The 15843-nt window shown below is 45.3% G+C and overlaps 1 protein-coding gene across 2 annotated transcripts in view; it reads right to left on the minus strand.

Annotated features, from left to right (window-relative positions):
* The window catches only part of PDE10A (phosphodiesterase 10A), a 171945-nt gene extending 167551 nt beyond the window's left edge, over nucleotides 1–4394 (minus strand). Inside the window, exon 1 of one of the 2 annotated variants that reach the window (XM_014875864.2) lies at nucleotides 3268–4378. In XM_014875864.2, coding sequence (XP_014731350.2) covers nucleotides 3268–4126 — 859 coding nt within the window. In that variant the 5' untranslated portion in view covers nucleotides 4127–4378. Of the gene's footprint in view, nucleotides 1–3267 lie in introns of both variants that reach the window. The other variant, XM_088161417.1, reaches the window with a different exon arrangement.
* Between the last annotated feature and the right edge of the window lie 11449 nt (nucleotides 4395–15843).

The raw sequence follows: 15843 nt of genomic DNA on the forward strand, positions 1-15843 counted from the left end.
AGCCAGAAAAAAGTAATCGTATATAATAAAAATAGACTGATAATTCTCTGACAAGCAAAAAGCCTGCATACTGTAAAGAATTCGTACCTGCCAGTAGACTCATGGGACACAGAAGACACCTGCACCATGAGAGAAGACCTTGAATGTGGAAGGAAGATGGGATGCTCCCCTAAAGGCAAGACATTTCCCATAAACCTGAAATACTGGAATACTTGGCAACTTGCAGTATTCTAAATATGACAGGACTCCAGTGGAGTATTGATCCAGGATTTTCAATACTAAAAGTTTCTTAAAACACTGTGATATGCACCAAGACTTTAAACAGTTAAGAAAAACAACAAACACCACACAAAGTTCACATAAGCTTTTGCAGTCCAGTGCTTCATTAAGAATTTTAGTAAGAAAAATTGCCAGATACGGCACAAACTCAGTACTGCAGAACCAACCTAAAATTTTAATAGTCATAACCTTTTAACAAAATCCTGACTGGAAAGCATGCAAGTCAAAAGAGCTCAGAGAAGAATACATCTCTAGCAATTTCACTGTTTTCCACTTGTGAGGATTCTGTTATGCCACTTTTAAATCTTCTTTCCAGAAGGACGCATGTCAATTCTCTTCCCAACAGAACTCCTCACGTTCCCTGCAAAAATACTTAGGCTCTTTTTTTTTGTCTTTAAAGTCAGAGAGCATGTATATGTACATAGATATTATTTAGAACTTAAAATACAATTCAGGAAACAAAAGCTATGAGACACAGCACATTATCTTCGTTATTTTACATGATCTCATCCTCTTCAAAACAATGATAGCCTTCCGGCTGCACAGTATCCAGGACTGTGCACAGCACTCCAAACAGCTCTTTGCAGTAGCTGCACTGGAACTGACTAGTATCTTGTTTCCCTCCACTCCTTTATTCAGCCTAGCTTCCTAAGGAAATCAGATTTATGCAACCACTCAGGGAGGGAGGAAAAGGTACACATATGCACATACGCACCCACCGCACGTGAATGCCTATCTGTCCATCTGTCTGACCTCACTAATATCTCTAGAGCCCATTGGTCAGTTTCAATCACTTTCAGAAGAGGAGCAGAGAATATCAGACTTTTAAGTTCTTGAAAGTTTCGTGAGCACAGGCTGCAGAGTATGGAAAAGTGTTTCCACAGAGAGAGGCTGCATGTCTTCTTAGACGTCAGTAAACTCACAGGGGAAAGAATAGTTCTGCTCCTTTCCTGCCTGCCGGAAAATCTTCAGTCAGAGGTCATAACCAGTAAAAGATGACCAAATTTCTTGTGTTCAGAAGTTCATAAAATAGCTGAAGCTGAATTCACTACTCTTTTTAAAGTTGTTTTGAACAAAGCTGATGTTTTCCACATTATCTTTTTCCTGGTCTAGCATAGGAGTGGATTGCCTTACATGATATACATTCCCTGGTTCAGTTCCTTACTTTCAAGACCACTTGTTTTAAAACATCAGCGTTATACCACACTCATGGCAGCCTTCTACCTCTCTCAAACACAGAGAAATTAAAATTAGAAGAGTTTAGGATTCCTTTCAGGTCACAAGATTAAAGAAGTATGTGGCTCTGTACCATAATCAACTATTGAATAAAGTTTCAGAAAGACAGTACAGCAAAAGCAATAATCATCTTTATTCACCACTACTCTGGAACACAAGTACTACCACACTTGCAGGTTCTTCTACTCAAGACAGCTGTAAGTAATAAAACAGATAATGAGGTTTCAGTGGACATCTCTGTAGCTCTTCTCACATCCCCCCAATGAACTATGCACGGTTCATCTGTATCCAAAAAAGCCACTTTTATCAAATTCTACTAACATTAAAATTCAAGTCTAGGTACACCTTAAGGCAGAGATCCACAAACTAAGGAGCTCACAAAAAGAAAATACAGCCGCAGCTGAAAGGCAAAAAGGAAAAATAAAAAATAAGTTCTTTATACCTGCATTATATATACATACTATATATATATATATACACACACATATATATATATCAGCCCTGGTACACGCTCCGCTTGTAAATTCTTTCGTCCCGTGACCACACCGAGCCTCACCGAGCACATTTCCCGGCGGGGCGCTGGAACTGAGGGCTGGCGGGGGGACACGGGCATGTGGACCCCGGGGGATTTCGGCCCGAAGCTCCCGGCCGGTGCGGGGCCACCCCAGCCCCCGGGGCCACCCCAGCCCCCGGGGCGCGCACCCGGCGGGGCGCGGCGTGCCGGGGAAGCGCCTCGCAGGCGGGAGGACGAGACATCCGACGTGCAGAGGGGCAGCCGGGTCGCTCGTCCTTGCAAACGGGGAGTTTGTGCCATGCGAAGCCTCCTCCCCGCTCCCACACCCCGCCGCAGGGCTCGGGCCGCTCCCGCCGGGCTCTCCTGGCCAGCGCGGGGAGGGCGCTCGCCGAGCCCGCACCGAGAGGAGGCCGAGCGGCCGCTCCGGCCCCACTCCCGCCCGCCGGCACGGGGCGACCGCGGCCCCGGGCCCTCCCGCCGCGCTCGGGCTCGGTGGGAGCCGGCGAGGCTTTGGGAACGGCTGGCTGCGGGGCGTCCTTTGTGGCGCGCCTCAATCCCCCCTTTATTCCGCCCTCCCAGCCAGCTGGTCACTATCCCCGTTCCAGCGCCAGCCCCTCGTAGCAAGGAGCACATGTTTCCTCTCGGGTTCCTGGCCCGCCTTACAACGAGCCACGGTCAGGGAAAGGCGGCACCCGGTACCAAAGCCGAATCAGAAATATGGAATGTGAACGCGCGTGGCAGATCTGACGGAGGATGCAGAAAGAAGCGATCCATTTACCCCTTTTCGGTCCTCCGCCGCCGCTTTTCTGTCAATTGCCGATACCATAATGCTTCCTTATTGCCTGTTCAAGTAAGCAGGGGGGACAGCCTCCATACCCCTACGTGTCATTCCTGAACAAATTAAGCATGTACCAGGCAAAAGGCTGACATACATATACGTAGAGTTGCCTGATCCCGGAATGATGCCGAAATCCTCGAGGCGTTAACAGCCAGCTCCCACAAAGAGCACTCAATTACATCGAGCATCCCCTTTGTCCGTGCATCCTCAATACACACCCGGCCGCTCCTCCATGCGGCCACACACGCCCCACGTATACGGCCCCTTTGTGTCCTCGCCTCCCCGCCACTCACAAAGAAATGCCCTTTGCACAAGGCATGCACCCAGCCTCGGACACAGCCCTTCGCCTTCCCCCGAGACACGCGCGACCCGCCGCCGGGCACAGCGCTCCGGTACCTACTTGTATTCAAGAAACAGTCCGTAAACCTCCTAAAGCAGCTTGCAGAATTAGATCCATCTTCCATGTCTGGCCCTAGGAGCAGGGGAGACGAGAAGGAGAAGAAGGCGCCTCTCTGCCGCTGCTGCCGCCTAGGAGTCCTGCTCCCGCCGGGGCCGTCGCCTCCTCGGATCCCGTCGCCGCGGGCTGCTGCTACTGCAGCACCGAGGGAATTGCAGGACCACGGGCGAGAGGCGGCTGGGGAGAGGAGGAGCCGGGAGTGGTGCTGCCGGGGGCCGCCGACTGCGGAACGGAGCAGCAAGCCCTGGATGGAGGAAGAACAGAAGAGTCTCCTCCTGCCGCTGCCGCCTGGATGGGCGATCAAGTGAGCTGCTGCTGTTGCTGCTCCGCCAACATCTCTTCCTCCTCCTCCTCCACCTCCTCCTCCTGCCGCTCTCGCTGCCTCTCCTCCTCCTTCCCTCCCTTGGAGACTTGTGAGGTTAAAGGAAAATGAGGAGGGGAAACGAGGAGGCGGCGGCAAGAAATAAAGAGAAGATGGAGAAGCGGAGAAGGAGGGGATTGGAACGAGGAAAGGAGCCGCTGCCGCTCTAGAGACGATGCTGGCGGAGACGGCGGAGGAGGCTGTGCCTGTAGCGCGGCTCCTGCTGCTGCTGGTGGTTGTTAGGAGGAGAGAGAGGGAGCTGCAGGCAGGCGAGTCGCCTCCAGGAGCGGGGGGAGGAGGAGGAGACCCGCCGCTGCCTCCACCTCCACCGCTCTGGCCATGGGAGTGGAGCGGGCGGCTGCCGGAGCCGGGCTTTTCCCCGGGTGCTGCAGCCAGGGGGGCCGAGGGGCGGGATAAGATCCGCTTCTCCGGGTTGGACATGCTTCCGCTCTTCCCTCCCTTTCGCGATAGTTTAAGGCAGGACGTCTAGCAGAGATACTGGAGTAAAACGAAAGGGGAAGCCAAAACGGACGGAGCCAAACAAGGGACAACCGCGGATCGGTCCTGCGTTCCCTCCGGCAACTCCCGGGCAGTATTTCCTCCGCACCCCGGCTCCCGCCCTCATAAAATCCTCACATTTCCGTTCCCCCTTTAGGCCAGAGGGGACAGGGCGCTACTGACCGCCAAGCGGTTTCAATCCCCTTTAAAGTCCGCTTTTCCCCATGCTCCCACCTCGCATTCAAAGCAAGAAAACGGCAACAATCTGTATTTTCTTCGAGGGAGGCAAATATTGCCCCGTATGTGCGCGCTCGCCTGCAAAGAGGCAGATACAGTCACTGCAGTGCCGCTTCCAGCAGCAGCCCCGGCCGCCAGAAAACGCCCACTGGCGGAGCCAGCGCTTCCCAGGCTCCCTCCCTCCCTTCTCCCTCCCTTCCTCTCACTGCTAGGCGCGCACACGGCAGCTACAGCACAGCGGTTACCTAAAGGAAAAGCGGGGAGAAACACGAGGAAAAGATCCTCCCTATGCGGTGTCATTATTTTAAACATGTATTTCCAGTTGCTGAGATCAAAAGGCAGACGCCCTGCTGTGCCTGGGCTGGAGACACCAGAGAGCTGACCCGTTTCTGTGGGGCATCCAACACCATTTCTACGCGAAGATGCTCCCCGACGCTCAGCATCACACGTGTTTGCTTTGGCTCCCCCCCGCCTTTCCCACCACTTGGCACACTGACAGCCACGCACCCCTCACCCCCAGCCCTCCGGCTCCCCGGAGGCTGCCTCAGACCCTGCTCTCAGACGCAGTGTGGCCCTGGGGCTGCCACTGGCCCTGCTCCGCAAGCACAGGCACCGTCGGTCGCCAGCGGAGCCTGTCGCGCTGGCCAGCCGCTACCTCATCCCCGCTCTAGGGTCCCTGGGCATTCAGGGTGCCGCCCCGCCGCCTCACCCCGGCCGCAGCCCGCCCGTCCGAGCGCCTCGGCGGTGCGCGCTACGGCAGCCATCAGCGGGGCAGCCGCCGGCAGAACGCCCGGCCAAGAGAAGCTCAAAGGCCGGCTCGAACTGGAGCGGGGCCGATGACCGCGCTCAAAGCCCCCGCCGCTTGTATTTCGTTTTCTCCCTAAATTCTCTCTGTCCTGGTCGTCAGCTGCCGAGAGGCGGGAGGAGAGGTCCGAGCCCACCGGGGTTCATCTCCGGCAGCAGGAAAGGGTGGCCAGCATCGCCAGTTGGCTATAGGGCTCCGCTCGGCCCGGCTGGGCGCTCCCGTCGGGCCGGGCCGAGCGGGACCGCAGCCGTCGTAGAGCGGATGCCCCACGCCGCCCGTGGACACGACCGGAGCCCCAGGGCTGCGGGCAGCCCGCCGCCGAGCTCCCCTCCCGGGACAGCCGTGCCCCCAGCGCTGTCAGCGCCGGGAACCGGCCATCATCGTTCATCACCCGGACAGCCGGTGCAGCCCTCGGCGCCTCTGCCCTCACCCCGAAGCGGTGGTGCTCTCCTGGGCGGGGGCTGCGGTGCCCCGGCCGTCGCCTCCCCTCGCCCCGCCGCAGCTGTCGGGCAGCAGGGGTCCCCCGCCCTCGGAGCGGGCGCGGGGGCTCGGTGCGGGCTGCCCGGCCGCCAGGCAGGAGCTCCCTCGGGGCACCCCCGGCGCTGACCGCCAGCGCAGGGGCAGCTGTGGGGCCCGCCGGCGAGGGACCGGTGCCCGGCGCAGTGCCACCCCGCCGCGGCAGCACAGCGCGCCCGGGGCTCCTGCCCCGCAACTACCGGGACGGGGCGGAGGGAACCGCTCTCCCCAGGTGGACGATGCATCACTTCAGCGCTCCCCCTCCGCCAGCGGGCGGAGGAGCGGCCACCGTGCTGGTGCCCACCCAGGCGGGGCCGCCGCCGTGCCGCTGGCAACAGATTTTGTTGAGGTGCGGCGGGGTCCCCGCGCAGGCAGGGCGGGCGCTGCCCCGCGGGGGGCACGGAGCGGGCACCGCCGCAATCGTTGCAGATATTGGCGGAAAAGGTGTTCGTGTTGCCGCTGCCAGCAGGACACCCGAAATGCGGGAGATTCTGTTTTACTCGTCTACCTTCCTGGAGATCAGACCTCCGCGCCGTCCGCCGCCACTCAAGGTGCTGCATTACCGGGTCCAGGTGTCGGCGGGAATCCTCATCCAACTATCGCAATCTTCCTATTTCCGTTCAAAATTAGGCTCGCTCTTTCGAATTTCGACTCCTGCTTTAAAAACAGTGTAAACCTACGCTTTTGGGTTTTATTTTAAATCGTTCAAGTGTTTTATATTTATCATTTCAGGACTTCTTTTAATGCTAGAAAACACACCAACTCTTCTTAAAGCTAGAGTCTTTATGTATCAATCTGTAACGCTGAAAAGGATATTCTTCTAAAATAGCAACGCTCTCAAATTAAAGTGCATTTCCAGCCAGCTGAATGTTCAGTAACAGTAAGAAACAATCCACAGAGCTTGAAAAAGGTTTAGAATGCAAAAACAGATTAGAAACTCTGATTAAACAAACAAAAAACCCACAAAACAAGAAGACTCAGGATTTACTAAACTGTTTACATCTGCATGGTTCGTAAAACCTGTTGCCTAAAAATCCTGAACTAAAATGCAGAAAACTGAATCTGCTTTTGTGATCTACTTTCTCTTAATACACTTGCCTTTACCAAAATAGTTTAATAACTATTTCACATGCCTATTTGTGTGAGATGCTTTTATTTCCTTAAGTCAAACTGTTACGTAGAGAGCTTTTCCTTGAAAACTGCTGCAAAAGGATTAGCGATTCAGTAAATATCTAAATTCTCCGAGAGAAAGCTTTGTTAATGGAAACAAAATTTCAGTGAATTGTGTTGTGTTATTGCAGCCTGTTTATTTAGCAATTAACAATTTCTTATTAGAAAAACTCTTATCCTAAAATGTTTAAATTGAAAGAGCTAATCAGATTGAAATGACTGACAAAAAGCAAGAACCAGTCACCCGAAAAAATTAAAGCAGGTCCTTTAGCTAGATTAGTCCCAAATTGTTCTGTCAATATCAAGAGGAAATTGCTGAAACTTTACATCGTCAATTTATAATTGTAGACATCTTGTTTAACTATGCTAATCTATGCTAAATTCCTCAATTGCTGTTCATCCAAACTGCAGTTGTTCAAATACCACTGCCTCAGACTGGATATCTGTGTATTTATACAAGGCATGTCAATTGTGCATGTATAAATATGTATCTGTATGTTCATCAAACAGGAAAAATACATTTTGATTTGTAAGAAATGATCAGATATTCTAGAAAAGCAGCTTTCAGGTTAAGGGTTATTTACAAACTATTCATCTGATGACTATTCATTAGCCATTGTCAATTCATACCTGATTGGTCACCTGGTTCTTCTCTGGGCAAACAAAAGCAATCACAAAGAAAAGTTAGATGACAGTGAAAATTAATTTTCAAGCTTTCTACATTTATATTTGCAAATTTTACAGTCTTGCAGACAAGTTAAAGATGCTTCATGGCCATCTCAATACCTGGGGATAAATTAGTGGTGAATCACATTTGCTCGTCAATGTCAATCTGGGTTTTCATTGCTCAGTCAGCATCAAAATTTCCATTGCCACAGAGCAGTGATGTCACTGATCCCACTGTGGCACTAACCATATACTCATGTCATTTACCAGAGAAGTCTCACCCACTCCAATATAAAACAATGAGATTTGCTAGTCATCCCCCCACATATCCCCTCCCCCTGAAGAAAAAAGGATTTTAAAAATGGAGAAACACAACAAAATGCAAGTTAAAATACTCTGGTGCATTCCCTTGCACCAGGTGCGAGGGGTCTGGTACAAACGCCCTGTGTCAGTGCAATCATGAGCAAAGGATTTTAGTTGTATTTACATGCATAAATATGATTTCACAGGAATTCAGAAGTCACAGCAACTAAAGCCAGCACAAAGTCACTGAAGCCATCAGGTGCATTGTACTTACAAACATAGGCCTGGCTTGAAAGCAGTAAATAAAGACTGTTTGGCAATAATTTGGCAGTATTAGTCAAAATACTTGAAGAAAAACATTGTGGGGGAAAAAGTAAAATCAATTTATAATAAAGGTTTTTTGGTATTAAAAACATCTTAATACCAAACACCTGTTCTTTCCCAATTCTGTCAGCTCCATATTAAGAATGACAGTGACTCATCTTTTATCTGGTCCCACTCTTCTGCCTGGTAAATCTTCTTATCTCATCTTTATATCCTGAGTCCATTCTACAGTGTATGACCAATTCATTGGAAAAAAAAAAGAAGAAACAGGACAGACTGTAGGGAAAGGGATTTTATAAAAATGTAGGATGACAGCAGTAGAGGAGATGACAGAACCAAACACCTGAATTTGGGTGAGACATAAGCAGCCACAATGAAATAGAGAGAAGGTAACCTACTGGAAAAGTGGGGCAGGGGCAACAAAAGGACAAATGCAGCTAAACCCCAAGCTCTGATGCTGAGTAAATACAAGTAAAAATATTTATGGAAATATTTTATGATCTTCCACTATTGCCAGCCAGATACTGAAATGCTATCACAAATTAGAAACCTCCAGAAAAGACATTGTTTCCTAAAGTCTTATTCTATAAACCTTTAGAGTAATTTACAGAATCTCTTACTTCATAAATTTGTTCTTACAAAGGACAATTCTCAAACACCATACTCATGCAATGAGTAAGTTTATTTAAAGGGTATGTATCAGCCATTTTTTTTGATTCCTACAAACACTCATCCAAGCTACCTCTTTTCCACAGAAATATAAACTGCAAGTATTGGTAACAGGCAAACATGCTAGCAGCCATCTTGAAAATATTTTGTGGAATTACCTTGTCCAGGCACAGACGAAATACCATAAAATACAAAGTGAATGGCAATTCTTTCAGAAAAACAAAAAAATGTATTTTTTTTCAGAAATCCAGGTCTGTTCAGAGATAATGGACATCCAGAAAAATAATTTTTTAAAAATAGGTAAATATCTTGTTTACTATCAGTATTTCACTCAGCTCTGCTATGTCATTTCACTTTCTGCTCAGCTTTCAACACAGCTGAAAGGTTCTGTGGCTGGAATTATATATGATAGAAGCTTCTCTAAAAGTGCTAGGCTGTGTGATGTATGATAGTGGGTACATTAATAAAGCTGTGAAGACCATGTCTTTTCCTGCCATTTTTTTTTTACTTCCTTTCAGAAACACAGAAAACTATGAGAAATTTTCAGCATTACTTTCCAGGGAAAAACTACAATTCTTTATGGAAAGAATATCCTTCATGTGACTTTTTTTTAATCACAATTTTTTCAGGTAGATATATTACTAAATATTACATTGAAATTAAAAAAAAAAAAGAAACATTTTAAAATTAGAAAAAATAAAAAGCTAGTGTCAATATACAGAGGAAAACATTTACAATAATTGTACTCAGATTTGCTTCCTATAAAAGACTGAAAGAAGCCAAACAAAACCTTATGAACCCATCTAGCATTTTGTGCTTTCCTATGCAGGACAAAGAACAGATATTTATTGGTTTTATTTAGAGGGTTTTCAGAGAGTGAAATGGCTGCTTGGGTTTACTGTTATTAAAGTATGGGACACTCCTCCAGAAAAACTGTCCTTTAAAGAAGTTAAAACTCCAGTAGCAGCTCTCTTTACTGAGAGATGCTTTATTATAAACCCAAAGCAGCAAACACTGCAAGCTTTTTGATACAAAAACCATCTTTTGAATCCTGTCCAGCAGAACAGGATCATGGCCTGGGACCAGGGCCTCTGAAGCAGTAATGAAACACAAACAGCAAAGGATGTAATGGTTGGCATGGTAGGCAGTAGCATTGTTGTTACCTAGTACTGTTGGAAGAGCCATTTTTATTGCAAGAAAAATAAACAGTGTTATCAGAATTTTTGTAGTTCTATCTTTCTGTTTTCATAATGAAATCTAGAGTTAATTTATGATAGAAATTTGTTATAAATTCTTATCTGCTACAGACAAGTTTATTCTGTACTCAACTGGAACATAAAAATTCTATTATTTACATGAACTAAAAAACAGGTTTAACAAAAATCCAAAAGGAAAGGTTAATACTGACTTATATTGTACTCATTCACTGTGAGTTGTGTGTGCATCTTGCTAGCACATACCACAGAGTATACACTGCTATTGTCTCAACAGAGATGCCAGCTTTCCCCTGTAACTCACTTGCAACCCCTGTCTTCATTTTCCCAAATTTTACAACCAGTAAAAAGAAGCAGACTTTTCCCCAACGTGGTTTGCAGAGTTCATGAAAAGTCCTACTGGCAAATTCTTTGATGCAATTAGCAATCTTAGCTCAGATTTTAAGTGTATAATTTTGTTCTAGCCTAAACCTACAGCTGGTTCCTCTTCAATATTAACAGCAGGTACAAAAAAAAAAAAATAAAGAGATTGAGTCCAACCTTTAGAATTACCTACAAACAAAACAACTTCATGTTGAATGCAAGCCCCTAGTTGGGATGTCTAATCATTGCTCGAGGGAAATAAGTGGTTTTTTAGAAGGCTTCACCCTTTTTATTTGAATTCCTCCTTCCTTCAGTTGCACTGACTACCAAGCTATCCCCTGTGAGGACTTTTACCCTGCTATTCTGCTTAAAAAGTCAGACCTGAAACTGTGGCTGTTGACAGTGAAATGCAGTCATTAGCTTTCAGGGTTAACACTTTGATAAGACAAAAAGTGAAAAGAAATGCATACCTCTAGCAACCATGGATTATTGAAAGTGTTTTCTAGGAAGTTTGGTTTCAAAACCATGACCTGTTTCTATACAGAAACATACCTTTGCAGTCCTGAAAACTAAAAAGCTTGGCTTTGAAAATGAAAGCTTGAAATCTTCAAGTTTGTAGTACAAACATATCTGTCCCACGTGGTATCTCAGACTGCTGTAACATGCATTCATTCCACACCACAACTGAGCTAATAAAATTGAGAAATGTTTATTATTTAAGCAACTTTTCTCCATCCCATCCTAACCTTAGGGACCAAGAAATTCAAACCAACTTATTTCTTTACAGCAACACACATGCACACACTATGAACATGTACCTGCTGTCTTTATATTCTACCATAGGACATATATTCCACTGTAGGACACACTTTTTCTTGCCTGTTCTTCCCAAGTCTCCCCCTATGTTTTTCTCTTTCTCCCTCTTTTGTCTCTTCCACATAGACAATATTTCTCTAGCTCCAGAATTAACTTAACAGTATAGATTTTCTTTAAGCAATATTTTAACATCAGCATGTGAAACTCATCATATAGAAGGCTGGGGTATTACTGCCATAATCCCAGAACAAATACACAACCCTATACAAATCTCACATACTCATCCCTAGACCATTGCAGACCAGCTTATTTGATTCAGTACAATTCTTCTTTAGAAATAAGAGAATTGTCATATACTTTTATTTATTGGCTTTTATCGCTTTGTTTACTTATTCCCCATTATCTCATTTTCCATCATCCAGCAGCTCCTGTTACTCCCACATCTTTCTCCCCCTCATGATCCATTCTTCTTCCCAGGTTACTGTTTCTCCCCATGCTGCCACATCTGCTACATCCCAGTAAACATACTTCAAGCTGGCAGCATCCCTGATCTCTCAGCTGCAAGAAGCTCTTCATCTGCTTTCCCTTTACTACTTCCAAAGTCTTTCTCCACATCTTCCTGCCCTTCTGCTCTGCAGGTCCCACAAAAAGCTCTGGTCCTCAAAAGAGGAGGGAGATTTTTCCCAAGCCTTGGGTGTAAATAAAGGTTATCTGTTAAAGTAGAAGGGGAAGGACAGAGCCTGCTTGTTCTCTACCAGAAGGTTGGGGCTGCCTATGGAGGAGGCTTTAGGATGGTAGAAATAAAACAGCATTATCTTATCAGCTTGGCCACAGAGACAGTTTTTCATCTCTCCTGCTTGATATGGGTCCTCTCAATGAATGACTTGCAGGCTTGAGTTCAGACCACAGAGCTCAAGCACAAAAAAGAGGACACATCCTTCTCCTATGATAATGCAATTCCAGCAGTCCAGAAATAAAATAGGCACAAATAATTTCTTTGTGTTTTCCTTAGAAAGAAAGTAAAATAGGATTCCATAGGTATAACTGTCAGGAGTCCTGTTCAGACTAGGAATCTTTGCATTCTTGCTAGCCAAACAGGGCAAGGATTTTAAAAGATATTGATTGCTTTATTATTTAGAAAATAAATATGGAACGGTATACTGCTGTCATATTTGGAAAGAACAGACCTGAGTATCTAAAAATTTTTGAAAAAAAAGTTTATTTGAACTTATCTATTTTTTTCTCTTTTTTTCTTTTAACGTCCTGCACCTTTAGGATAAAATCAGAAGGGAAAGCACAGTGTAACCCACTTGAAGCAGTCCCTACAGCAAACTCAGCTCAGCTCTCTCTTGCTGGATACAGTCTGCAGATGTGTTAAATCTGAACCTTGGGTCTGACTATTTTCAGAGCAAAGCAACAATGTGGTTCCCACCAAACCCTATAACTCAGAATCCGTACACTGAGAAAGCTTCTGGCAAATCTCCATTTTCCCAGAGCAGAAAAAGTAAATCACACAGCATTCCCAACACTCAAGTCAATCAGACCATCTCTACATCTGATATGGCTCATGCACACTCAGATATAATTATCTATCATTACTTTTTTTTTTTTTTTCTTCAGTACAGATTGACATCCAGACAAAACAAACCATTAATGCAGGAGCAACTCTGCGTTTATTTCTGGAGGAAGGATCCTTTGTGAGACTGCAAACTTCCCATTTAGCTAAAGCTTTATATGAGGTTTTCACCTGTGGTTACTCTAACCTAAGTTGTGGTTTGACTGAATGGAGCTTCATTAAATAAAATCTGATTAATTTTATTGGTAAAGCAAATCTTTTTGCCGCCAAAGGCTTTTCCTGCTTACCAGCACATGCTCTGTACATGGCTCATCACAATACAAACTCAAAATTGAATACCATTTTTCTCACCTAGAAAACTGTAGCAGTTAATATTTTGACTATTTCAGCCCCATGGAGCTCTAAAATAACAGGATAACATTAATGCAGCTGTAAATGACCTATAGAGGAGAGCTTTAAATGAAAAGGAAAGGAAGCCAGAGGAACCTTTAAATGGAGTAGGAAAAAAAAGAGGCAAAATATTTTAAATATATCTTCCACTTTTTTGATATTTGATATTTAAAGAGATTAGTCTTATCTTTCTCAGACCATTTTCCTTGACTAATCAAGGCACAATCTTTTAGTTCTTTCATATAACTGTTGTTCTGTTTCTTGGTGTCTTACAAGCCCTTCGCTATACCTCCTCCACTTGGAATTCACTTTTCCTCTGTGCAGGTGACTACAGCTGCAGACAGCTCTTGCTAATGTTTTACAGACAGTTTAAATATTTGCCAGTTCTTTTGGAGACATTTTGCCTGATATATTATGATCATAGTACTGGGTGGGTGGGAGGAATCACTGTTGCCCAAGTAATTTTTTGATGAACATAGCCATGAGGACTTTCTTTGCTCTTGGTTGTTTCCAGCTGATGAGCTCAAAGACAGCATTCATATTCGTCCCTAGGTGAATGATATTGCACTTTGAACTTCTATGTTTCATTCTGCTTCCAGTCATACAGACTTCAGAGCTCTCTGAATCATACTAAAGTCAGCACCAGTTCCCCTCTGTGCAGAAAATGGACTCTCCAATTTTATAACCTATAAACTCTGCTAACACACCCTTACTTCCATGTAGGAAAGAAAATATAAAACCAGTTCAGTCCCCAAACAAATTATTGCTAAATTCAATTTGTAACCTTCCTTATGCCAACAGAGCCTTTGTCTTCTCTTTAGCTATGAACACTTTGTTCTCAGGTGGTCTACAGCATCCAGTATTTCTGCAGACTTCACAAATATTCAAGACATTGCCTGACAGCTCTGCAAAACAGGGAAGCATTATTCACTAATGCTGCCTTACAGAGGAAGAAACACAAAAGTTTTATGTTTTTTCCCCCCTGAAGTTATGCAGGAAGTTTTTAAAAAAGTGTTACAAAAGATCATTGAAAAATGACACAGATGTATTCTGGTCCCCCCTCTGTTCCTCTGCCTGCAACATCACCGTCTGTTTTCTCCTCCATTGCACGTAGGAGGACACAGTCCAGGCTGGGGCTGGCTTCAGGCAGAGGCAAAGTAAGCAGATCCCGAAAGCCGCAGACTGCCGGAGGGCACCTGGCTGCCTGCTCTGCCTTTCCAGGAAGGCAAGCAGACGAGCTCTTCCAGCAGGGTAGCCACCCAAAGAGCACAACTCCAGCCCTGCCTAAAAAGCCTCCTGCTGTCTCAGCCACTGAGAGCGTGATCACAATGCATAGCTTGTCCTTAGTGCCTGCTGTCCTGTTTTTTTAAGGAAAACAAACTTCTGCTCTCCTTTGTTTTCCCTCTTCCCATGGCCATTTTTCTTTGCTATATGTGACACTAAACGGTTTTTAAAACAAGCCTTCATATTCAACAGAAGTGTAATTTTTCAAAACCACACTCATGGCCGAGATCAAACCATCCCTCCTCCTCTATGAACTGCCAGTCTTCTATGCAAGGCCACTCTACCAAGCATTAAGTTACAATGTAAATAAATGACTTAATTTAATCTGAGAAAACGTTTAGAAACTTCAAACAACTTTTAAAAAACCCCAAACCAAAGCAAAAACCCACCCAATTCCCACCAACCTTGGTTTACTTTTTGTTCATAGTGAGATGTAGAACCCCAGTTAAATCTACCTTCTTGTAATTGAGAACTTGTTCTTTGTAATCAGATGTCTGGCCTGGCCTGGGTGCAGAAGGAAGATTCCCACCTAGAGTTTTTAGTACATTGTTAATATTAACAGCTTTCATGAGATCACTGCATTTCTCTGCCAAGTGAAAACATTTGATCCCCATGAACTGTGCTGAAGCCTGACATACAGTTTGAGGTGCTTCTGAGGTTTTTCTTAGCTTTTTCCCGTAGCTGGGTTTCGGGCAGCAATACAAACATAACTGATACAGCAGCAGCTGCTGGAGTCTCACTGTACTCCTTTTTGGGACACAAATGGCCCAACCCCAGTAGGATTACTTCTGTGTACACTGTGTATCAGATTCAGTTTTTCAAAAGACTTTTTGAAACTGATCTTGTTTTGAATAACAACAATGAAAAGTTAACTCACACTACTACTCTTCCATGAAAATCAGCATAGCAGTGTTTCAGCAGAGATACTTCGCTTTTCGAAAAGAGATATGAGTGTACACTACATTCCCAACTCTCTATAGCGTTTTCAGGAAATGCAAGAAAAAATGTAGGAAGGAATGAAAAAGATCTAGAAATCTCATGTAAGAAAGTATAAAAGGAAAAACAGCTGTGTTAATCAGATGGCATGTTAAAATTCAAAAGGAAGGGAAATGTAGAGAAAGGTAATGGAAAAGTAAGCAGAGTCATCTTGGAGCTCTTGGGGGAGTTTTTTGCCATTTAGCTAATAGTTATTTTAAATCTTACCGCACCCTGTAGCAGTTTCAGGCAATCAGAAATATGTTTATCTAATGGACCCTTCAAGTTCTTGCTTCCCAAACCATAAAACAGTTTTCTGGGTGAGAAGTCCAAGCTAAACAATAATTCACTC

This window comes from Sturnus vulgaris, chromosome 3 (assembly GCF_052056855.1).
Source record: "Sturnus vulgaris isolate bStuVul1 chromosome 3, bStuVul1.hap1, whole genome shotgun sequence".
NCBI lineage: Eukaryota > Metazoa > Chordata > Aves > Passeriformes > Sturnidae > Sturnus > Sturnus vulgaris.